Raw genomic sequence first — 23,565 nt, 5'->3', positions numbered from 1 at the left:
ACAGACAGAGTCTCACCTGGGACGGCTCTGGGTGGTTTGAGTTACAGCCCAGGCTGGATGGAGTCTGCAGCTGAGAGGTTTCTTTTTTTTTTTTTTTTTTTTTTCTTTTTGTCATCCCACACACCTGCCTCATGTGAACCCCATCCTGATCCGGGTGTTTCAGTAACCTGGATCATCGGTATTCCATGCAGATGGATCTTCTCCTCTGACCTGCTCAGGTGAGACCCTGCCTGCAGTGCTGGGTCTGGGGAGCACAGGAGGGATGTGGAGCTGTTGGAACGGCTGCAGAGGAGGTCATGGAGCTGTTCCCAGGGCTGGAGCCCCTCTGCTCTGGAGCCAGGCTGGGAGAGTGGGGAATGTTCACCTGGAGAAAGGAAGGATCCAGGGAGAGCTCAGAGCTCTTTCCAGGGCCTAAAGGGGCTCCAGGAGAGCTGGGGAGGGACTGGGGTCAAAGGGATGGAGGGGCAGGACACTGGGAATGGCTTCCACAGCCACAGGGCAGGGATGGGTGGGATAGTGGGAAGGAATTCATGGCTGGGAGGGTGAGGAGGGGCTGGGATGGAATTCCCAGAGGAGCTGTGGCTGCCCCTGGATCCCTGGAAGTGCCCAAGGCCAGGCTGGAGCACTCTGGGACAGTGGGAGCTGTCCCTGCCTGTGGCACTGGGTGAGCTTTAAGGTCCCTCCTCACCCGAACCGTTCCAGAATTCCACGAAATGCTGCCATCCCTCCTCAATTCCAAGTGTCCCACACCAGCATTGCCCCATCCCCTCCTCAGCTCACCGCAGCCTGTGCAGGGGTGGTGACAAACAGTGACATTATTTAACAGTGTCTCACCCCGATCAATCCCTGTGACACCCACCCAAGTGCTGGCAGCGTCCCCTCAACAAGGACCCGTGAGCCCCCAGCTCCCAGTGGCCGCACCCCGATCCTCCCTCGGGGGCTGTGTGATGCTGAGAGCAGCCACACCCCATCCCGAAAACCCCGCTGGTCCCATGGGGCCGGGACCGTGTCCCCCTGGGTGCTGTCACCTGACAGGTGACTTCTCCCCCCTCCTCTCGGTCTTGTGACCTACGGGGCTCTGATTCATGTGCCGGGAGCCCTGCAGGTGCTCCGGGCTGTGCTGTGGCCACGCTGCACGTCCTCGAGGGACCCCCGGGATTCGAAAAGGGGAACTCACCTTTTAGGTTTTTCACCCAATTAACGACAGCTTAATTGTACTTACAGGGAGGGGAACGCGAGCCCAGTTTTGGTGCCTTGTGGTGAGGCTGATGGGCTGCTGGTTGCCTAAAATTCACTCGGGCTGAGCTGAGCATGGACAGAGCTGAGCCTTGAAGGCTGGGGGACATCACGAGCCGCTCATCACCGTCCTGTTCAGTGTCTCAGGATCTCTGCACAGCTCCACACGGTGCACGGCTCTGTGTTTCAGGCTTTTAACTCCGCAGAGGGAGAGAGGGATCATCTGTAATGATGGCGATGATCACCATCATTGTCACCTCATCCTGGATTACAAAGGATGCTCGGGCACGGAGCCTGAGGCACACACCAGAACACGGAGCCTTCCCTCCCCAGCCCCTGGATTCGCTGCAGATGCAGATCTGAGGCTGGTAAGGTCACAGGCTCGTAAACAGAGTGTGGCTGGTGGGGACCTGAAAGGTCACCGGCCTCCTCCCCCCCTGGGGGACGACTGTGCCAGGGCCATGTGTGTAGGCGGCTGCCTGGATGGTCGACAACACAAACTTTTCTCGAGCAGCTTGGAGAGGGAAAAAATACACCCCGAGCCACCCAAACCACGGGGTGGGCGTCGCGGGGGTATCTGATCAAGCCTCTGTGGTTTCTCAGAGCTGTGAGTTTTGTTTTGTTTGTAAGTGCTGAGCTGATGTGGCATTTCAGGGGTGTCGATTCCCTCCGGCGAACAACAGCTGCCCAGATGTGGCTGTACCAGCAGCAGTTTATTCTCTGAGCATCCCATGGCCTGGCACGAAAGGTGCTGAGCACTGGCAGGGATGGGATTCAGGGTAATCTGTAATTTCTGGGGGAGGAGAGATTTTCTTTGTTGCTGTCGGGTGTGGGAAATCCTCATTTCAGTCCAAACTCTGGCTGAGGGAACTTCAGCCAGGAGAAACTACAGGGCAGCCTTTCTGATCCCAGACCAACACCCTCCCGGCCTGTGTCCTTCCCAGCTCCGTCTCCTGCCTCACCTTGGTTTTCCTGATTTGCCTGTGAAAACTCCACACCCTCCTCCTCCGGAAATATTTGGAAACGCTCGAACTGAAATATGCATGGAAAAGGAGACGGGCATTTCCCTCATGGAAAAGGAGACTGGGATCTCCCTCATGGAAAAGGAAACTGGCTTCTCTCTGTACCTGCAGGGGAGGAAGGGACCCACGGGCAGAACTTGCTGCCCCGGGGTGTCTCTGGGTAGATCCCAAAGAATGGATCCCCATAAGCCAAATTCCAGGGTGGCTCGTGGGGGGAACCATGGCAGCGTTGTGGGTGGCTGTGGGAAGCCCTTTCCTGCCTCAGTTTCCCCCGTGGCAAGGCAGAGATCAGCCCTGCCTCACCCTGTGCGGCAGCAGGATGAAAAGCTTGGGATGGGGAGGAAAAACCCTTTGGAGCAGAGCTCCAAACATCTTGATGATCCTGGGAAATGGGTTCTGGGTGGCCAGGCTTGGTTCCTGAAGGGAACAGCCTTGGGAGATGGCTGGAGGCCAGGGATGCACCTGCAGGAGCGTTTGGGGTGCTGTGGGGGGAGGCTCACCCCAAAGAGCATCCCACAGCTCCCACTGCTCCCAGGGGTTTTTTGGGTGACTCCAGGTTGTGCCAGCAAGGAGCTGCTGAGTGCTCTGGGGGAGCTGAGACCCTCTGGGACATCTCAGCCCGACACAGGTCTGGCTTTGCAAGCCTTTCCTGTTATTATCCAGCTGGGGAACAACAGCAGTGGCAGCTGGCTCAGTGTGACCTGGAGATAAGGAGACAGCTGATTAGCAGGGAAACTACAGAGTAGGCCTAGAGTGAAAGTGGTCCCGAGAGAGCAGCACCGGTGGGAAGGATGGGATTCCAGCCAGGAATCAGGCACGGAGCAAGCTGCAAACCCAAGGATTGTTTTATGGGACAAGCAGTGACCTCGGTGTGGTGGTCCCAGGCAGGAAACCTGGAGTGACCCCAAGAGGGGTTTGCAGTGAGGGACCACAAAGGCGTTTTTTAACATGAAACAAAGAAACAGAAGAGGAACTGGATGCTGGATTTGCAGCTCCCAGAGCTGTGCCATGACACAACACTCCGGAGACGTGAGAGATTCCCTGACGAAGAGGAGCAGAGGACGTCTGGGCCCCCCAAATCTGCTGCATCCAAAGGAGAAAGGGCTCGGTGTTGTGTCAGCACAGAGGGGTGAATCCAGCATGATGTGAGGGCTGGGATGTCCTCCCAAGACGGAGAATTCCAAAGTCTGAGCGCCTGGGAAAAAGCACTGCTCCCGAGGGCTGCGCTACAACCAGAGCAGGAGAAACTGGGGAGAGGCCAAAGGCGAGGGATCTGTGAGCCATTGAAACCAGCCCGGGGGGAATTCGCCATTTCCTAGCAATGAGGAAATGTGAGGTTGGCTGAGGACCCGCGGGGCTGCGGGCAGGGAATGGGAAGCGAGAGCGGCCGACAAGTGAGGACAGGTCGGGCTGGGGCCGCGGGGCGAGTCCGTCCGTGCTGGCCGGGGAGAGCAGGGGCGGCTGGCAGAGCCGTGCGGCTCTTTCCACCACACCTTGGGATGCAAAGCCCGGCAGGCATCCGCCTCATCCCACAGCCAGCTGGGATAAACAGGGCAGCGCCAGGCACCCGGGCACGGCAGCTCTTGGGCAGCAGCAAAACTGCTGGGCTGGGACCACCGTATCAAAAACTCTTCGGGGTTTTTTTTTGTTTGTTTTGTTTATTGTTTTTTTGGTTTTTGTTTTTTTTTGTTTTTTTTTTTTTGTTCTGCCGAGGAGCGTTTTGGGGCAAACCACATCTGAAGGTGCTCGTGGCTCCTGGAGGAGTGGGAGAGGCTGGGAGCTTCCCACTGCTGTGGACAAACCCAGCTCAAAGCGACTCAGGGAGCAGCTGAAAGAGGAAACAAAACCTGGGCTGAGTTTCTCCCCACGGAGCATCACTTGAATGCTCATCCCGGGATGCCTGGCAGTGTCCCTGGGCACAGCTGAGCTGCTGCTTGCCCTCAGGAACAGCTGGAATTTGCATCACAGGATGCTGCTAGAGCCCGGCTGGATGGCCCAGCCTCAGTGAGCAGGATGGGGGCTCAGGACCCCAAAACCAAACCACCTGTAACAGGGCCCTGGGTTCCCAGGCAGCCCCACAAAGCCCTTGTGGTGTTATACAGCATTTTGGCGTCCCAATAGTAATTAATTATTGCTAATGAATGAAACCATCACTGCCAGACCAGCCTACGTTCCCTTTGGTGCACGCCGGTCCCCTCCGGATGCTGGCACGGACACAGAGGTGGGGGCATGTCCCTGTCCTCTCCTTGCCTGCCTTCCCTATTACTTCAGGAGCCCTAAATTCCTGCCACGGCCCAGCTGCCTCTCCCTGGGCCCGCCCTGCCGAGCAGCAGCTCCCAGTGCAGGCTCCCATCCCCATCCCCGTGGCACAAGGGGACCCCCAGACCGAGGTGTTTGTGTGTCCCCAGCACGAGGATGAGGGCTGGGAGCTCCTCACTGGATCACGCCAGCGTCGCCCACCCTGTGGCTGACGTGGAGAGCCGGGTGCTCAGCATCTCGTGGGGCTGCTGATGTGCAGCTGGCCGGGGGAATTCTCCCACGTCGCTTCCCAAAACGGGCAGCGCTGTTCGTCCCCAGCAGCACGTGGGGATTTGGGGATTATCCCTCCTGACCTATTTCCAGGGGTGGGGGTGCAGCCAGGCTTAGCTCAGGGAACGCTTGAGGAGTGCAGAGATCTGCAGATAGAGGAGCTCCGAGGTGTGAGATATCAGTAATTAATTCGCAGGTTGATATAGTTATGCGCTTAGATCATCATCAGCTGATCCTGCTAATCCCTTCTTGAGCAAGTCCCCTGCTGAGGGGGAGCTGCTGCCTGGCACCGCCGAGCTCCTGGCAGCTGGGTTGTCCCTGTGCCATCCCCAGGTGCCACCGAGGCTTTGGGGATGCCAGAGGTGTCCCCAAATCCCTGCTTCTTACTACCCCCGGCCTTAAATCTGTGTTTTCCTGGGGTGAGCCCTCTGCATCAGACTCTGGGCTGTCCCCCTTAAGCCAGAGACTGAGACTTTCTCCCATCAATTATTTCAGTGATTATTAAAAACAGGTAATTGTTATCCTGTTGGCTTAGGGCTCGTGTTTAGCACGAGCTTCTCCTGGCCTCCAGCCCAGTTTTGGGAAGGAACACACACCCCCCCCACCCCGTGTGTTGCTGGGCGCTGCTGTTGCTCACCAAGAGTGCTCAGTTTTCACGAGTTCATTGTTAATTTTTAAACTCCCAAGTCCTCCTTTCCCTCAGTCATCCCATGGAGTGGGTGGGTTTGCTTTGGGAAGGGGGCTGGAATTGCCCAAACCCAGCTCCGAGCCCCATCCTGGGAGAGCTAAGGGGGGAGTTGTGTCCATCCCACAGCCGTGCCTGGGCTCAGCTCAGCTCAGCTCAGCTCACAGCCCCTCCAGAATCCCTGGGATTCTGTGTTCCCATGGGTTTGTGGACTTGGAATGCAGTTGGGCTCTGCAGGGCTGGTGATTCTGTGCTGGAATTCCTGGGATTGGTGCTGTAAGTCCCATCTTACACCCCCACCAACCCCACACCTGAGATCACCCCACTCTGTTTTCTCCCAGCCCTTCACATGAAAAAGTCATAAAGCCACGACAGTGGAAAGTCGAGGTAACAAATACAAATAAAACTTCCTCTGGAGGCTAAAAATTACACCCGTAGACAGCAAAAAAAACTTCTCTGGGTGACAATAACAGAGAGTGGAGCTATTTCAGTGTTGGGCTGTTCCATTGCAGCACTCAGAGCTGGGGTTGTGGCTGCTCAAAACCAGCCACTTCCCCAGGGACGTGACGTATTTCCTTTCCATCACAACCTGATTTAGAAGCAAAACTTTCTACATTTAGGCAGCTGGGAGGCTCAGCTTCTCTTTTCTCTCTTGCGCCGATGGTGAACGAATGGAAGGAGAGATAAAAGGGGTGGGACCAGCACGAAGTGACTGTTCACGGCTTCCTCCTTGTGAGTTTTTTCCTTTGCTCTTTCTAAATAATGAAAAAGTGAACCAGAAAACCACAATTAATATTTTCCACGCCGTGGAGGCCTTGCCTGCATCCCAGTGAGAGTTTGTGGTGCAGGGCTGGCTGGGGCTGCTGCCCTTGCAGCCCTGAGTGGGCCCAAGTGTCCCCCACAAGGCCACGGGTGCCTGGTGCTGTGTCCTGACAGGGATCATCCCACCACAGGGATACTGCAGCCAGCTGGGCAGATTCCTGACCTACATCATCCCTGTCCTCATCTCCATGTCCATCTGCATCCCCACCTTCATCCTCATCCCCATTCTCATTCTCCATCTCATCCCCATCCTCACTCCCCCTCTCAATCCCCATCTCCGTCTCCATCTCCATCTCCATCTCCATCTCCATCTCCATTCCCTTCTCCATCTCCATCCTCACTCCCATCCTTGTTCTCCCATTTCCCACCTGCCCCATCCACATCCCCACCTCCATTTCCACCTCCACCCCCACCCCCATTTGTCTTCTCATCCCCATTCTCCATCTCTGTCCTCATTCCCATTTCCATTCCCCATCCCATCCCATCCCATCCCATCCCATCCCATCCCATCCCATCCCATCCCATCCCATCCCATCCCATCCCATCCCATCCCATCCCAATGTCCCACAGGGCAGTGGATCACTCTGGTCCCTCCCAGCCATCCCAATCCCAGCTCACTTTGACTCCTCTCATCCCCAGTTAAACGCAGGTGATAATTTCCTAGAAGGACAAACATCCGTTTGCCCTTTCTCCACCAAAAATATCCCCCCAGCCACAAGGAGCCGAGGGCAGGGAGGGAAGGATGCTGGAGTTTGGCTGCAGGATGTCAGCGGAGCCGTGACCTCTCATTTACACCCGAGCCTCACTCCGACCTGCCGGGACAATTACACCCCGCTCCGAGGGCAGGGACAGAAAAAGAGAAGGAGAAATCCAACTTTAGCAGACTTCCATGACATCTCAGTGTCATTTCCTCTGCTGCTAATCTTAGCGCCAGTGGCAGCGGGCTTCATGTTGTTTTGGTTTTTTTTCCCTGGGTTGTGGTGTTACCCAGTTTCCTTTTTTCGTTGTTTTCCTTCCCAGCAGCTCCTGCAGCTTCACCCAGCTTTGTGTGCCCAGGGCAGGCCTGGATCCTGCTCCTACAGCCCCCTTGAGTATCCTGATCCTTCCTGGAGGGGACAGAGCTCTGCAGGACCCTGGTGTGATTCAGCCCCTCCAAGGCAAAGAGCCACTTCCTGGAGAGAAAGTGCCGACTTTAACCCCCCAGTGCAGGGCTGAAATCCATGTTTAACCACCCCAGGACTGAAATCCACATTTAACCCCCCAGTGCAGGACTAAAATCCACATTTAAACCCCCAGTGCAGGACTGAAATCTGCTCTCACTGCTGGGGACCCAGGAAGGGTGACCAGCAGGATGGCACAGAGACCTTTTTTTGGGGTCAGGTTGCTCTGTTCCAGACCCAGGCACTGATGCAGAGCTGAGATGCAGCAACCAGAGCATCACAAATCATCTGAAGGATCCCAGGCCTCCCTGAACAAGTCATTCCCTCGTGCCTCAGTTTCTCCCACCTGCAAACTGTCCTGGGCTCCTGCTACCCATGGTTTATTCCAAGGGGAAAATTATTCCTGGCCACGGGCAGGACAGAGGTGGCTTTGTCACAGTGCAGACACTGGGATGTGCTTCAAGGAGGACCCTGCAGGCGGGTGAATCTGAGCCTTGGAGAAATCTGAGTCTTAGATGAGAGCCTAATTAAGGAGCTAATTAAAAGGGAGGTCCAGCTAAGTGGCCAGTAGGCAGAGCTCTGCTGATTTATGCCTTTAATCTTGGTTTTGCTTTCCAAGAGGAACGGGCTGAGGGCAAAGGCAGGGCAGGGCCCTGTTTTGTGCCTGGTTCCCACACGGTGCCACCAAGGGACCCCTGCACAGGTATCACTGTCCCTGTCCCCTCCTGGGTTGACCCTGGTGTCACCTAAACGAGGGTCTGGCTGGCCACTCCCTGCTCCCATTGCCCACAGGGCTCTGCTCATCCCGTGCAGATCCCAAAATGTCTGGCACTGCCACCACCCCGTGCTCGCTGCCACGCCGTGTGCTCCATCCAGATTTTATTTGAGAAGCTGCAGGCAACAAACTCAAAGTCCCCAAAGTGCCAGGGGGGACATGCAGGGGGTCAAGCCAGAAAAGGGACTGAAGGGAGGATAAGGGGTGATGCCAGAATTCCTGGGATACCCAGGCGAGCTGGGACACCTCTTGGCACGTTCCCCACAGGGAGAGAGAACTTGGCTTTGGGAAGGGAGGGGTTTGGGGTTGATGCTGTGGCTGTGGGCTGGGAACAGGGTGGGTTCATCCTCCGTGGGTCCTGAGGTCCCCTCTGCTCTGGGCAGAGGTGGCTCTGTGGTGTGGAGATGCGCAGGACAAGGAAGGGATGGCCGGAGTTAATCCTTGTAGTTTTTGGTGAGGAACTGGGTGGAAGCCACAGGGTGGCCCAGATTAAAATCCTCCACGAACTCCTTCAAGTCCCAGGTGCCTGGGGAGAGAGGAAAAAGGGGGTGAGCAGGGCTGGAGGAGGGCTGGAGAGGGGAGCAGCCATGCTTAGCTGCTGCTCTGCCCCAAACCACATCCTGCACGCACCAGGCGGCCCCAGGGACAGCTCTGAGCATCCCGGGGTACATGGGGTTGGCTCCTCTCCTGCCCCCTGACCTTTGGAGCAAACCTTCCTAGGAGCCCACCCCGGGGGTGGCCTGGCTGGAAATCCCCCCGGGGATGTCACAGGACATGCCCCGTCCCCCTCACTGGCATTCGCTGAGCTGCTGTTCCACTGACTGCTGGAGCCTGGGGGGTTCCTTATTCCTGACCCTCCTCCCGTGCTGCCTTCCCTGACCCCAGGATCCCCCCAGGTCTGGGGACAGCTTGTGCTGGATCCAGCTGTGGTTTGGGCTCAGGAGCAGCTTGTGCTGGATCCAGCTGTGGTTTGGTCTGGGGGGATAGATTGTGCTGGATCCAGCTGCGTTTTTTCCCATGTAGGTGGCAGGGAAACCCTCTCCAGGGCAAAGAGCAGGAGGGATTCCCTCATACCCGGCCCCTGCGGGGCAGAAATCCCCCTGTGCCCGGCAAGGGTCGGGCACCGAGCCTGGCTCTGGCTGCCGGAGAATCCTGCTCTGCCCGGAGGGGCTTTCCTGGCACCCAAACAGCTCATGCTGTCCCTCCTTGCGGGCCACCGGGGAAAGGGGCCCGTTGTTTATCTGAAACCTGTCCTCTCCTCTTCCTGGCTTCTCTTTAATGTCACGCGGCAGCCTGGCAGCCTTTATCTGCTGTCACATCTCAGCCCCGACCCGAGCACAGCGTCCCCTTTCCTCTTGCAAAAGTGCTGAGCAAAACCCGAGCTGCTGCATCACCTGCCTGGGGTGGTGATGGCTCGGGGAGCTGGTGGAGCTCCCACCTGCTCCCCACCTCGGGCTCTGAGCTCCAAAAAAAGCTCCGGAGATTCTCGTGGTGACGGCACGGCACCCCGTGACCTCCCGGATGCTCCAGGGCCCGGGAAGGAGCTCACGGGATGCTCAGGAAGGTCCCTGCATCCCACAGTCCAGCTGGAATGAGATGTTGGAATGCACCAGGCTGCTGCTGGAGGGTCCCAGGTGTCTCCTGCCACTCTCTGAGAACCCAAACCAAGCTGAGAGCGAGGACAGTCCCAGTGTCCTGCCCTGGGGTCACCGCCAGCCGGGACGCAGAGCCACAAGCCACCTCCATCCCCAAATTCCACCCTGGCAGGAAGGGCAGCTCCTCACTTCGGGGTCACAGCCCAACCCCCCCCCAGTGCTGGGGGTCCCACTGAAGGTGGCACCAGGGGAAGGAGCCTCGTGGGGAGACAGCTCCCTCTGCTCCTGCAGCCTTCACTCCTTTCATCCAGAGGGTTTCAAAGCTCTTGGAAAACCCCACGGGAGAGCAGCCGGTGCCACGCGGGACCGGGGTGAGAGCGAGACGCGGCACCCCCGACTCCCAGGGGGTGCCGGAGCTGTCACTGATGTTCGCGGAGCCTCCGGAGAGGCGCGGATGAAAGGAGCAGGGGGAGGCAGAGCCTCTGCGGGGCTGCAGGAGCCGGCCCCGGCCCTCGCCCCGCGTGTGGGGCCGGGGTTTTTCCTGACCTACTTTCCTACCTGCCCTGGCACCGGTTGTTCCCGGCCCCGTAAGGGTAGGGAAAGCCCCGGGGCGGCCGGGGTGTGGTAAAGGGGGGAGATGCACCGGGGGGTGCCAGACTTGGGGCACCGCGTCCCCCTACACCAAATCCAACCCCTCGGGTGCATCCCCAGAGCGGGTGTCCCATCCCGGAGGGACCAACTCCCGGTGCCAACCATCCCGAATCACCCCAGCTGGCTCCCAGAGCTGGGGACTGTGAGTCACTGGGATCACGGAGCCGGGAAAGGAGCAGGGGGCCAGCCGGGGAGCCGAGGTCGCGGTGCCACTGTCCCCTCTCTCCCTGCCACAACAATACGGCGTTTCATGCGTGGCTTGGTCCGCTTTCAAGCTCATTTCCCAAAGGATTAAATCATCCCACTTGGCCCTTATCTGCTCACCCGCCGGAGGAAGAGGAGTGCCCGCTGACACCCACACGTGGGCGGCCGCCTGAGCCCGGAGCACCCGGGATGGGGAAACTGAGGCACGAGGCAACCGCTGGGCTCGGGGAGAGCTCGGCCCCCCTCTGATCCCACAGCTTTCCCAGCGCTGCCCTCGTCTCCTGCCCACCCCCCCAACGCCGATCCCCTCCTCCCCCGGCCCCCCGGCTGTAATTTATCAGCGGGAACGTTCTCCTGATGGGAGCCCTGATGCTTCTCTGCCAAGATTAATGATGTCCTAGCGGAGGTGGGCGGGAGGCCCGCAGCTGCTTTGGTCACCATTAAGTGACACCCGGGGACTTGGGCCTGCACCGTGTTCTCCCCGCAGCCCTTCGCCACCTCCCGTCCCAGCCGCAGCCTTTCCCTCCCCGCCGGGGCCCAGTCCAACCCGATTTTCCAGCTGGGTGGATCGGGTTGGAAGCACACAATGAGTCAATGAGCTCCTCGGCCTCGATCCGGAGCTGGAGCTGGAGAAGGATGGAACCACAGGCTGGCCGGGCTCATCCCTGTCCCTGCTCCCCAAAGGACTTGTTGCTTCCTGGAGGCAAAATTTCTGGGAGGGAGGGAAAAAAAAAAAAATCCGTTCCCGGTTGTAAAACATCTTTCCAGGGCAGGAGAGGCTTTGGGGATGCTGGAGCATCTCCCCAGCTCGCCAGAGCTGATGGGAAAAGGTGGAAGCAGAGGGATGAACTCAGGTGCAATTAAGCCTCAAGATTCTGTGCTAATCAAAGATCCTCCTCCATGAAAGCTGTGGGGGAATTTTAATTCCCCAGCACCACAACCCGAGTCTGGTGGGTGCCTGAATTCCCCCGGCCGAGGGATTTCCCGTGGATAGAGAGCCTGTGGCGAGCGCTGCCGCCTCGGGATGCCACGGTGGCTGTGACATTTCACAGACCACAGATTATTATCTTGCATCTCCCCAAAACACCATCACGGCTTGAAACACTCCTGGCTGCAAGGGAAGTGGGGACAGTGGCAGGAAGAGTCGTGGGGACACCCCAAATGTCCCCACCTTCGGTCCTGAGCAGGGACGGAGCTGGTGCTCAGTGAAAATTCAGTGGCTCGGCCAAAAACTGAAGTGAATCAGACTCCAGAGGAGAAGCTGAGGCTCTGAGTTATTTGCCCGAGGTCACACAGAGCCGGCTGGCACCAGGATAGATCAGAAACCCTCACGGGGAAGGATCAGGGTGTTTTTTTTTTTTTCCCTGATGAAACAAGATTTTTGCTCAAGAGCCGCCGTGGAGAAACACCTCGGCCATAAAGAACTGATTTCCACATTGCCACGAGTGACAGGGGGACGTGCCCAGGTCCCGCAGCCCTTCCAGTGCCCGTCAGTGCCACCCCAAAGGTGACATCGCCACGGCAGGGTGGGCACTGGAGCCACCGTGGAAATGTCCCCGCTCGCTCTGAGCTGCTGGCGTTTCACAGCCAGGCGACGAGGGAGAAGAAGAATCAAGGATTTGTTTTCCACGCTCGCCGCTGCCCCTCGCGTTTTAAATTCCCGGGGATGTTTTCCAGGAGCAGGGACAGGCGACGCGGGCAGGTCCTGCTTTAGTGCCCTCTTCTGGAGGCTCCGGCCGAGCTCCTGCCATCCCGCCTGGCACTGTCACCTCCCCCGGCTCGGCCACGTTTGGTCCTGGACCTCGCCTGGCCTGGCTTCCAAAACACACCTCGTGCCAGGAGGGAATTTTTCTGGGAGCTGAGCACAAACGCTCTGGCGGGGCTCAGCTCTGCCAGGGGACGAGCTGCCAGAGGGAGGATGCCTGGCACAGGGATGCAGCACTGCAGGCTGGGATGGGCCAGCACTGTTCCCTGTGCCCGGTCAGGACGTGTCCCTGGCCAGGGCTGGTGATGATGGGGGTCCCCATCCTTGGTGAGACGGAGATGTCACTGGCACCAGATGTAGGACACAGTAAAAACAGCAGGAAGGGGTTCATTTGAGGCCAAATAAGACGGGAAATTCCGAGCAAGGATGCAAAATGTTCCTGTGGCATCACTGGGAAAGCCTGCATCGCTTCTACTGCAGGAGAGGAGCAAGGCAGAGCCCGGGCTGGGCTCTCATCCGTGATCCTTTGGGATTGGGGTCACCCCCTCCTCGTTCCCACCTTCTGCCAAGGGTGTCTGCTCCTCTCCCCCGTGTGCTGCCTTCTCACCACAGGGCTGGATGCACCAACAGATCCATCAGCATTCATCCCTCTGCCTTGGGGATGGATTTATTTAAAACCCTTGAGACATCAAGATCTCATCCTTTGGCTGCTTTTAGGGCTCATTCCCTGGGAATAAAGATGATGGGCTGTCAGCATCTCAATCCAGCAGAACCCCCCTGGCCAAGCCAAGGATGTGATGCAGCAGTGAAATGGTTAAAAATAACCTTCAACCAAACTGCTTAAACACGAGCCCCTGCCAGACCCCCGCAGCTGCCTGACAAACGACGCTCAGGAATTGGATGTTGTGGAAAAATATCCGCTGGGTCTTTCCCAGGGAGCACGGGAAGGGCTGGGAAACACAGATGGGATGGAGCCAGCGCCAGCTGGGGAATGCCCGGCCACCCCTGGCCTTGGGGACAGCGGGGTGGGGACCTTCTCCAGGGGCTGAAATCCGGGGAGCTGGATCCGCATACCCTGCTAAGAGAAGGATTTATCTGGAAAAAGCTCCTTGGTGGGTGTCTCTACATCCCTTCCCAGATGCTGAGGTGGAAATGTGGGGACAACACGGAGCCCCCTGCTCCGAGCAGGAATGAGGGGCTGGCTCCTCTGCCAGGGGGGTGACATCAGCGGTGTCATTAAGAAGCGGAGCTAATGAGCCAGAAAACAAAGCCAAAGGCAGGGAGAACCCGCAGGTAGAACCCGTGGCAGCCTCATCCCGCTCTGGCCATGGGATGAGCTCCACGGCTCAGCGCCGGGAGGGGCGGTCAGGAGCTGTGCCCGAGCCCCCCCCGGAGCCAGCCCCCCAGTCCGGCCGTGCTCTGTGGGTTTTACCCGGCACGGGTTGAGTCAGGCAGCGCAGCCCAGACGCACCGACCTGACCCGCCCTTCGAGCCCTTGCTCATGTGGTCCCAGCTGGGAAAGTTTTCAAATTTCCCTTGTGGAGGCCACGTGAGGCGCAGAGCCCCGAGACCCAGGCAGGGCAGGGAGGAGCCCACCCGTGGCAGCGGGCAGGATGGATCCCCGCCCATCCCGCACTCCCAGGATGGAGCAGCACCTACGGTCCCCTGGACATCTCGTGGGGGTCTCGGCTGCTCCATCCCTTTCGTGAAAGATTTTGGGAGGAGTTGAGGAGCCGGGAGTTGGCGGGCGGTTGTGTCAGCCCGGTTTGAGCAATCCCTTGCTAAACCTTCTCCACGACTGATCCTTATCCGCCTGCTCCGAGGTGCCGGTGATGCAACTCCCGCGGCTCGGGCTGGGAGGGGGGGATGTGCCAGCAAGGGCTGAATTTCACAGCCCACATCTCTCCCTGCTTCCGATCCCGCTAGCCAGGCCGTTACCAGACGTTTTCCAAGGGTTTTCTGCTGCCTGGCAGGGATTTAACACCTCACCCACGTCCCCTGTAAGGATCCCTTTGCACCCAGCGAGCGTGCCCAGCCTGCCGGAGCGCTCGGCGTTATCCATAGCCCCGGAAAAGCCCCTCGGGGCCGGGATCGAGGGCACAGCGGGTCCTTACCCAGCGAGTCCTTCTCCTCGTCGCTCAGGGCGATGGTCTCGTGTTCCGGCTGCAGGTACAGGCGGAACTGGTAGCGGTGGTAGCCGCTGTAGCGCGGGGGCTTGGGCCGGCTGTAACCTGGGATGTAAAAGGGAAGGGATGAGCATCCCCCTGAGCCAAAATTCCCACCGGAACCAGTTCTCCATCACCCTCCTCCAGGCTGGGATCAGGTCTCCCACCCAGCTCCCCAGCACTGGGATCCCTCATCACGCATCAGCTCAGGTGTTCCGTGGGGCAGAGCAGCCACCAAAACAGCTCCTCACCAAATCCTGGATCATCCCGACCTCTCCTCCATCCCTCCTCCCATGTCTGCACCCTCCCTGGGCAGGGGATATGCCCGGGGGGGACAAAGCTGAGACCCTCAGCCCCCCCCCACCAGGGCATGGCCAGCACCCCTTGGGCTGCCCCAGCGGAGTCTTGGGGTCCACATTGTGCTCCAGGCCGAGAGGGAGCAGTGCACAGCTGCCCAGATGTGGGTCCTGCAGCTGGCTCAGGGCATGTCCAGCTGCTGAGGACAGAGAGGTTGTCCTTGGGAAAGGGACAACCCTGGGATGCCAGGACTGCCACCCCTCACTCTCCATCAGGGACGCGAGGATGTGACACCAAGGCACAAGAGGCTGAAGCTCCTCCGGGACTCGGTCACCTGCAGCCAGGTGAGTCCCCAGCCCCTTTTCCCTGGGGTGTGACCTCCCCAAACCATGTCTGGCCCATTTTGAACTGAAAGTCTTTGTTCCTTCAACATCACAGGAGTTGTTTGGATTCACCCACTTTTATCTTGTGTTTTCCTTTGGGGTTTTATCCCTCCCCCCTCTTTTTTTTTTGCACTGGTTTGGAGCCTTTCCAACCACTGGGGAGTTTTTAAACCACTTTTGCCTCAAGAAGAAATAAGAGAAAAAGTGGCTTCTATTTCAGATAGTGCCCTAAGGAGCTCCTCGTGTCCCCCCTTGTGTCTCTCCCTGGTGTCCCCCCCTCCAGTCAGCACTGCCACCCCCCCATCCCAGCTGGCTGAGACCCTGTCCCCTCATTCGGGGTCTGCACTCACTTGTCAGGACCTTCCCTTTGATCTTCCCAACCCTCAGATCCGAACCCTGAAAGGACAAAAAGAGGAAGGTGAGGTGAAACTGGGACCCTCAGGAGAAACACACGGGGGGATGGACCCCTCCTGCCCCCCCAGCTCTGCCCACGTCTCCCCAGGGATTCATTGCCCAACATTTTGGGCGTTTTCCTTGTAAAGATCGTTTGGGAGCCACTTCTCCGAGGTGGGTGGGAAGGAGAGTGCCAGGGTTTTTCTGCGGCTATTTGGGATTTAGGGGCTCGATGCACAACGCCCTGGCACACAGGTGACGCTGCTGTCACCTGCACACAGGGCCTGTGAATGGTTTGGAGATCCAGGCCAGGGATCCAGGCTATGGCACACCGGGAAAACCACAATACTTCCATTAAAATAATTCCAGGCTCAGCACAAGGGTATTTGGGAGAGCTGGCCCATTCCAGGTGGGATTGTGGTGATTTCCACCAGCATTCCCATGGCAAAGTTTTGGCTTTGCTCCCAACAGAAACTCCTGCTTGAAGAGCAAGCCCCACTGGGGGCTTGGCTCCCCATCCCCGTCTGGGATGGTTCCAGGGAGCAGGGAGCCTTTCCTGGGACAGCGAGCATCCTGTGGGGACCAAGGCACAGCAACAGAAGCTGCATCCACGTCCCGGCCCCGCACATCCCACCTCACCCCTGACCTGCTGTGCTATTCCCGGCCATTCCCAACCTCCCAGCGCTCGTAAATCCTCTCCTACGGCACCCGTTATTCCAGTCCTGCCCACACAAGCTCAGCTGCCAGGGCTCCTCCGTCCTAACCTGCCCTGGGAGTTATTATCCCGAAAAAAAATAAAAAATAAAAAATAAAAGATGTCTCAGATAACTCCCAGCAGAAGTGCACGTGGGGAGCAGGGTTCGGTGCCTCTGCTCCCTGCGATCAAAGCTTCCCTTTCCCTCCACGGGAACCTGCTCCGCGCTGAGTCACGGCCGGTGACAGCCTCCTGCCAGCTGCCCCTGGCACAACAAAGGTCACCGAGGAGCCAAGAGCCCGCTCAGATCCCTGGATATCGCCTCCCCGACGCTGGCTCGCCACCTTGGCAGCCGCAGCCGAAATATCCCGGTGACAGAGAGGTGATGAGTGAGGATTTGGGCAGGTCTGGGCGCCTGGGGTCACAGCGGGAGGGGAAGGCACAACCCAGGATGTGAGGGAAGAAGCATCTGGGGGTGCTGGGGAGGGGACACACACACGGGTGCTGTGGCCCTGCCCAGATGTGCGAGCCCCGCGCCATCCAGATGCGCGCACCCGCTCCGCGCAGATGCTCGGCTGCGCCCATCCAGATGTGCACGCCACCAGCCCCCCCCACGGGGCTCGTGCCTCCTCCGCCCAGATGTTCACACGTGCCCGGGCCCTCCAGCTGTGCCCGCTCCCCCAGATGTGCCGCTGCCCGGTGGGGAGCGAGGTGTGGAGGAAGCTGCCGGCGCATCCCGAGCTCGTCCCGAGCTCGCCGCGCTGCCGGGGCCGGTTGCCAGCCCCAGCTCTTCAAAGGCGAGGACTGAGGGTTTCTCTCCGCTCCTGGCAGGAACTCTGCCGTGCGGGGACGGCGCTGCTATTCCTGGCTTTGCCAGGGGCTTATCGGGGCAGGCCGGGCCTCCTCCCTGCTTCCCTGCCCGCTGATGTGGGCTGCCTGCTCTCCCCGAGATGCTGCGGGTTCCTGGCTAGCCTCGGGCATGGGAGAGTCAAAGGATAAAACTCCTTTTTAAGAGGCGAGAACAGGAAGAGGGCGGGAGGGAGAAAGTCGGGATGAGCACTCCAAACCCTGCCTTTTATTTATTTATTTTTTTTTTCTTTAATAGTAAACAGCTATCCTGGGAGCAAGGAGCAAGCTCTGGGCACGGCTGCCGGGATGCGGGAGGGATGGGAGAGGTGGGCTGTGGCGCCCTGTGACATTTTCTCCTTGTTTTTTTCTCGGGGAACGGCTTGTAGGAGAATAATCCCCCCCTTCCAGCCCCTTTCCCCTTTGCTGACACGCCGGTGAGGGCGAGGGGAGCATCACACTCCGGCAGCTCCCAAAGATCCCTGCCACGAGCCGAGCTAATGGACACTGATGAGCTGCCGCGTTTATTAATGCCCTTTTATGAGAGCATTAATAGTTCCTAATGACACCATTTGAGCTTCCCAGCCTTTTATCTCCTCTTTCTCTCTTTCCCCCGCCGAGGACACGGTGTAGGAGGTGGAATTAGATATTCCCACCCTCCGGTCTGTGCCGGGTGATGTCGAGAGCTGGCGGGGCAGGGGATGCTCGTGCAGAGATCTGGGCAGACTGAAAAATGTGCGCCGCTCAGTTCGAGTGCCAGGAACTCCTCTCCGCGATCTTTTCCTTGGCCAAAGGAATGGGGAATTTTATCCTCCTCATTCCTGGTGCCCTGGACACCGAGCCAGGCTCCCTGTGGAAGCTCACGGCCAGCCCTCCGTGCTGCCTGCACGTCGCAGTCGAGGGTGGGTGGGGAATAAATAAATAAACACAAATAAATTAAAGGCAGTGAGTCACGTTGTGTTTTCCTCTTGATCTTTTTTGTTTTCTTTTCACCCCCTTCGCTTTCTTCCCCCTCTCCAGAACGTGTCTGATCCCATCGGAGAGGAGGGGAAAGGGATGGGTGGCGAGCTCTCGCCAAGCGATTCGCCCGGGCGAGGACGGAGGGTTATGGAAAGTGGGTGTGGGAATCGGCACAATCGCTGGCAGGGGACCAGGACAAACAGATGACGGATGGGACCCAGGGAAGTGCAGCCGAGCAGGGCTGGGCTGCTCCTGCCTCGCCGGGAGCGCGTCCCAGCCCGGCCCCGGGGACCCCGGCACAGCGCGGGGGGCTCAGCCAGGAGCGGGGGCTGCGTCCCTTGGGAAGCAGCCGAGGGGCCGGCCCGGCATTAACCAACAATTCATTATCCCAGGGCGAAGCTGATCCCAAACACCCGGGGCTCCTCCTGCGCTGCTCCTCACGAGCAGGAGTTTGACGGGGGCCGAGAGCGGCTTCAAAGCCGGCCCAGAGGGAGCCCGGATTTGTTCTCCTCAATTCCTGCGATCTTTGGAATGAGGTCGGGATGGAGGAATTGGCTTAGTGAGCTCAGGGGAGCATCCCAGGAAGGGCAGAGCCGCTGGGATGGCAACCCAACTTCCCTGTGAGGCTGGAACGGGGAAGAAAATGATGAGATGCTAATTGCAGGTGGATCTGGATCTGTTCCACCGTGTCCTTGCAGAGGAAGGTGAAGGTTTTGGGATTTCCTCCTCCCTCCCCACCAAAGCCAGCAGCAATGGGGAGGACCACTCCTCCCCCGGCTCCCAGAAACATCCAGGCTCGTCCTGCTTTCCAACAAAAAGCATGTGAGCAAACAGCCGATCCAAGAGAAACTCTCCCTCCAATTATCCCCGCTCGCAGGGAGGCCAGGAGAGAGCAGGGCAGGGCCCGGCCAGCTCCCAGCACTCCCAAACTCTGGCATTTCCCAGTTCAGCCTCTTGTTTGCACGGCTTCCAGCAGGATCCCGGTGCTGCATCTGGGGGCATGGGATGTTCCCAAACCCCTCGGGCTCTCCCACGCCGCCCCGACCCTCTCCAGCCCAGCCTTGCTTTTCCCATCACCACCAAACCGGAGTTTGGTGCCCGAAGGAGCCCGGCAGCCCCGACCCTGCGAGTCCTTTCGTGATGAGAAATGTCACATCCCATTATGCCAGCCTTGCTATACTGCTGGGTTGTCGTGGGCTCTCCGTAGGGAAAGAAACTGGGAGAAAGAGAGAGGAAAAACAAATACGGAGAAACACAGAAATCGTTTTCATGGAAGAACCAGGGTGGGAGAGTCACCTCCAGCCAGGATGGGAAAGGCTTCCTTGGAACGGCCTCTCCTGGCTGCTCTGTTAATCCAAAGCGTTTTGACAGCATTCCCAGGGCAGGGAATGACTTAGCACAGGGGACGAGACCCCACAGAGGTTGGATCCCATCACAGCCCAAATCCAGAGAAACCTCCCCTTCCTGCTGGAACCAGCCCAGCTTTCCCAACCCCAACCCTTCTCCTGAACCTCCTGCTCTGGTGCTTCCCCGCAGCCCCAGTTCCTGGATTCTGGGATGACTCAGGATCTTCTCTTTGTGCTCCGAGCCAGTTTCACTCTCCGGGCACGGCTGGAGACGTGGCCAGGCCATCCCGAGCCTGAGGCAGGAATGATTCCCAAAATTTCCCTGCTCCAAAACACTGTGATCCCAAGTCTCCATCCAAACTTCCCACCCGGATCCTCGCTGCCCCGACACTTTGCTTTTCCCACGTGTGTGAAGAGCAGGAGTTAATCCTCTCTCTCTCCAGAGACTCCTGCTCCTCTCAGGCTCCAGGAATGTCCAGCCCAGCCCTGTGGTCCCCAGGGAGGGTGGGATACGTGGAATCACCCCATCTCCAGCTGCCAACCCCCTTACCCAGAGCCCAATTTTTTATTAAATTTTGTAGTAATGGAATCTCACCAATCTAAGTGATATTTAACTTGTTCCCTGTCAGTCTGTACCTGAAAAATGGATAAACCACCGTGACCTGAGCCACATCCAGGCAGAAAAAGAGTGGAAAAGGTCCATTTCCTTCTACGGGGAACTTCTTTTCAGGGCAGATCCAGAACCTCAGCAAAGCCAAACCTGGGTGGGTTGGGATCTCACAGCTGATGGATTTGTCTGTTTGGAGACTGACACAGCCACAAGCACCAACAATTGATGATTTTTGGGTGATTTTAACCCCCAAAATCATGCCAGGACACTCCATCCCAGCAGACACTGACCAACACTGACTGCACACCTTCATCCCAAAAAATTCTCCAAGGCTCATCAGAACTCCTGGAAAAACTTGCTGAGGGTATCCAGGGAGCAGGAGGGGTCCCAGTGTCACCCTTGGGATGTCACAGCTCCAACACGGATCTGAAGAGCCTCTCCCACTTTTCCAGGGTCTGAACTCCAAGGATTTGTGCCTACAGCCTTTAGGATCCTTAGGTAGCTCTTGGCATGGCCTGGACATTTTTCTAGCTCACAATAAATGGGGAATGCGACCATAAAAATATATTAAAAAATAAATATCAGGCACGGTTGTAATTTAAATGCAGCTTTGTCTGATCCACCCTAATGCCGCAGGGGAGGACGTGCCACGGGTTATTAACTCAGCAAAATAAACATAAATCACCTCTGTGCCTGGCTCCTTGCAAGCTTTTGTTGGTTTTTTTTCATCTAGAAATAAAACCCTGCACCCGAATCATCCCTGGCAGGGACCTTCCTGTGCTCCTGCCTCCCTCCTGGCAGTCCAAGGATGACATTCCCAGCGCCAGAATCTCCCCAGATTCTGCAAAGAGGGAGGCTCTGCTGGGTGGATTTCCAGCTGGAGACAGATCCCTGCCCATCTGCACCTTCCCTGCAGGATGTAGGTGAGGGGTCCGAGCCAGCGGGGCGGAGGCTGTGATGACACCGGGAGGGTTTTGAAACCTCAGACAAAACATTTGTGTTGAAAATGGAGAGTTGTTTTCTTTGTTGTTGTTTTTTTGTTTGTTTGTTTTTTTTAAATAAAACACCTGTGGGGTTGTAGAGGCACCTGGTGAGGGGATTGGGATGTAGGATGCTGGGATCCCTTCCCAAACGTGCAGCAGAGCTGGTGTGGGAGGGCACGGGAGATGTGGCTTTGCCAGGACACTCCTGGCGTGGGTTGCAGTGATGGATTTGGGATTTGAGGCCGGTGGCTTTGCCAAGAAACTTCGTGGAGGAGTTTCCCGGCTACCCCTTCCCTCTTCACCCCTGGCAAGGAAGCACCAGGGGTTTGTTGAAGTGAGAGAGTTGAGTAAGATGGAGGTCGAATAAAGTGAAAGTTGAAAAAATGAAGGCTGAACAAATGATGGTTGAATAAAATGAAAGTTGGTTAAAATGATGGTTGGATAAAATGAAAGTTGGATAAAATGATGGTTGGACAGATGATGGTTGGATAAAATGATGGTTGGATAAAATGAAAGTTGGATAAAATGAAAGTTGGTTAAAATGAAAGTTGGTTAAAATGAAGGTTGGATAAAATGAAGGTTGGATAAAATGATGGTTAAATAAAATGAAAGTTGGCTAAAATGATGGTTGGATAAAATGATGGTTGGACAGATGATGGTTGCACCAGGCTGTGGAGAGGGCTGTGCACTCCCTGCTTGCCGTGCTCTGCACCCCAGGGTGTCGGGGGGTGGCTGCACCCCAAAGCCCCTCTCGGGGAGCCCCCAGTCACGTCCTGTGCGGTCACACCCCGGTGCCGGCCCCTGGGCCTCTGCTGTAAAGCCGGGATGATAAATGATGGATGCTAAGAACAACAGGGATGTTGATAGCAACCCCAGGGGTGTGTTGGGAAGCTGCGTGGCTCGGCGCTGGCTGCCTTTAACAGCCCCACGGTGTCGCAATTGCGGGCGAGCTCCCGGCGGAGCTGGCTGCTGGATGAATGAATCACCCTGACCCACTGGTCCGGGGCTAGTCCGGCCAGGGGAGGGATGGGGTGGGATTTGTCCTGCTCAGGATCCGGCCAGGATCGCCCTGGAGCATCCTCCGCCTCCTCGGTGGGATGATGCTCTGCTGGGGTGGGAAGTGGTGCTGGATCTGGAGGAGGAGGAGGAGGAGGATGGCTCGGGCACAGGGAGAAGGGCACTTTGTGCCCCTCGCTGTGACACCCAAAATGCCACTCGTCACACCCGTTTTCCCAGACCACGCCTGCGTTTTGTGCCCAGGACTTTGTCACCAGCCCAGTCCTTCCCAGGAGCTCCACCGGGGTCTCCCTTCATCCACCCCATGGATCTGGGCTCCCTCGGTGCTCCCCATCACCCCCAGTTCTGTTGGGACATCCCCAAAACGCCGCAAGAGCTCCCCAGAAATGAGAACCACCAGAGGTTTCCATAAAGCTCTTGAGATTCCAGCAGGAGGAACAAGCTTGACCTGGACAGAAAAAAAAGGGCTGGGTAGGGCTGGAAAGGTCTTTTCCATCCCAGTCCTTGAGAGTGGAAAACTTGCTCGCCCTGCATGTGTGTAGCTTTAAGATGAGTTTGCTTTTCCAGCAGCAGATTTCCGGAGGATTCTTGGAGAAACACCAAATTTTGCCTAATTCAGTCATTTAAAGGCCCGTAGCCTGAATTCTGTGCAGATGAGAACGGAGCCTGCCCTGGAACCTTCCCTTGGGATGCATCCCCGGGGATGCTCTGCTGCTGTGTCACCTTTGGGGACCGGGATCATTTCCTTCGGTGGTTGGGAAGCGCCTGCACGCTCCCAGTGCTGCCACCAGCCAGGCTGAGGTCACCAGGCACAGCCACGGCCGTGGGGCATGTGGGCCTCGAGTCCTCACATCTGAACCACACATCCCTCTGCGAGGCACAGCCACGAGGAATCCCGGAATGGTTTGGGTGGGAAGGGATTTAAACTCATCCAGGGACGCCACCCACCATGCCAGGGTGCTCCAACCTGGCCTTGGGCACTTCCAGGGATCCAGGGGCAGCCACAGCTCCTCTGGGAATTCCATCCCAGCCCCTCCTCACCCTCCCAGCCAGGAATTCCTTCCCACTAGCCCACCTATCCCTGCCCTCTGGCAGTGGGAAGCCATTCCCTGCATCCTGTCCCTCTCCAGCTCTCCTGGAGCACTTTAGGGCTCTGGCAGGGGCTCTGAGCTCTCCCTGGAACTTCTCTTTGTCCCCCAGCTCTCCCAGCCTGGCTCCAGAGGGGCTCCAGCCCTCAGAGCAGTTCCACGTTCTCCTCTTGACCCATTCCAGTAGCTCCATGTCCTTGTGATGCTGGGGACCCCGAGCTGCTGGGTGGGATCTCCCCAGAGCGGGGCAGAGGGGGAACAATCCCCTCCCTGCACTTTCTGTGCTGATTTTGGGGCTTGCACCCTGCCGTGACCACCAAGAGATCTCGGTGGGATTTGGGGTCGGACCCTGAGCCCATCCCTCCCCCAGATCCCACATGGACACCAAATCCCACCCCA

The 23,565-nt window shown here is 57.8% G+C and overlaps 1 protein-coding gene across 1 annotated transcript in view; it reads right to left on the bottom strand.

Moving 5' to 3' along the window:
- Positions 1–8,396: 8,396 nt before the first annotated feature.
- The window catches only part of PEBP4 (phosphatidylethanolamine binding protein 4), a 72,389-nt gene continuing 57,220 nt past the window's right edge, over positions 8,397–23,565 (bottom strand). Inside the window, exons 4-6 of the mRNA XM_062510671.1 lie at positions 15,580–15,625; positions 14,499–14,615; positions 8,397–8,755 (exon numbers count right to left, since the gene is read on the bottom strand). Coding sequence (XP_062366655.1) covers positions 8,664–8,755; positions 14,499–14,615; positions 15,580–15,625 — 255 coding nt within the window. The 3' untranslated portion in view covers positions 8,397–8,663. The remainder of the gene's footprint in view (positions 8,756–14,498; positions 14,616–15,579; positions 15,626–23,565) is intronic.

This window comes from Cinclus cinclus, chromosome 29, assembly GCF_963662255.1.
Source record: "Cinclus cinclus chromosome 29, bCinCin1.1, whole genome shotgun sequence".
NCBI lineage: Eukaryota > Metazoa > Chordata > Aves > Passeriformes > Cinclidae > Cinclus > Cinclus cinclus.
This window is presented reverse-complemented; position numbering and strand designations above follow the sequence as displayed.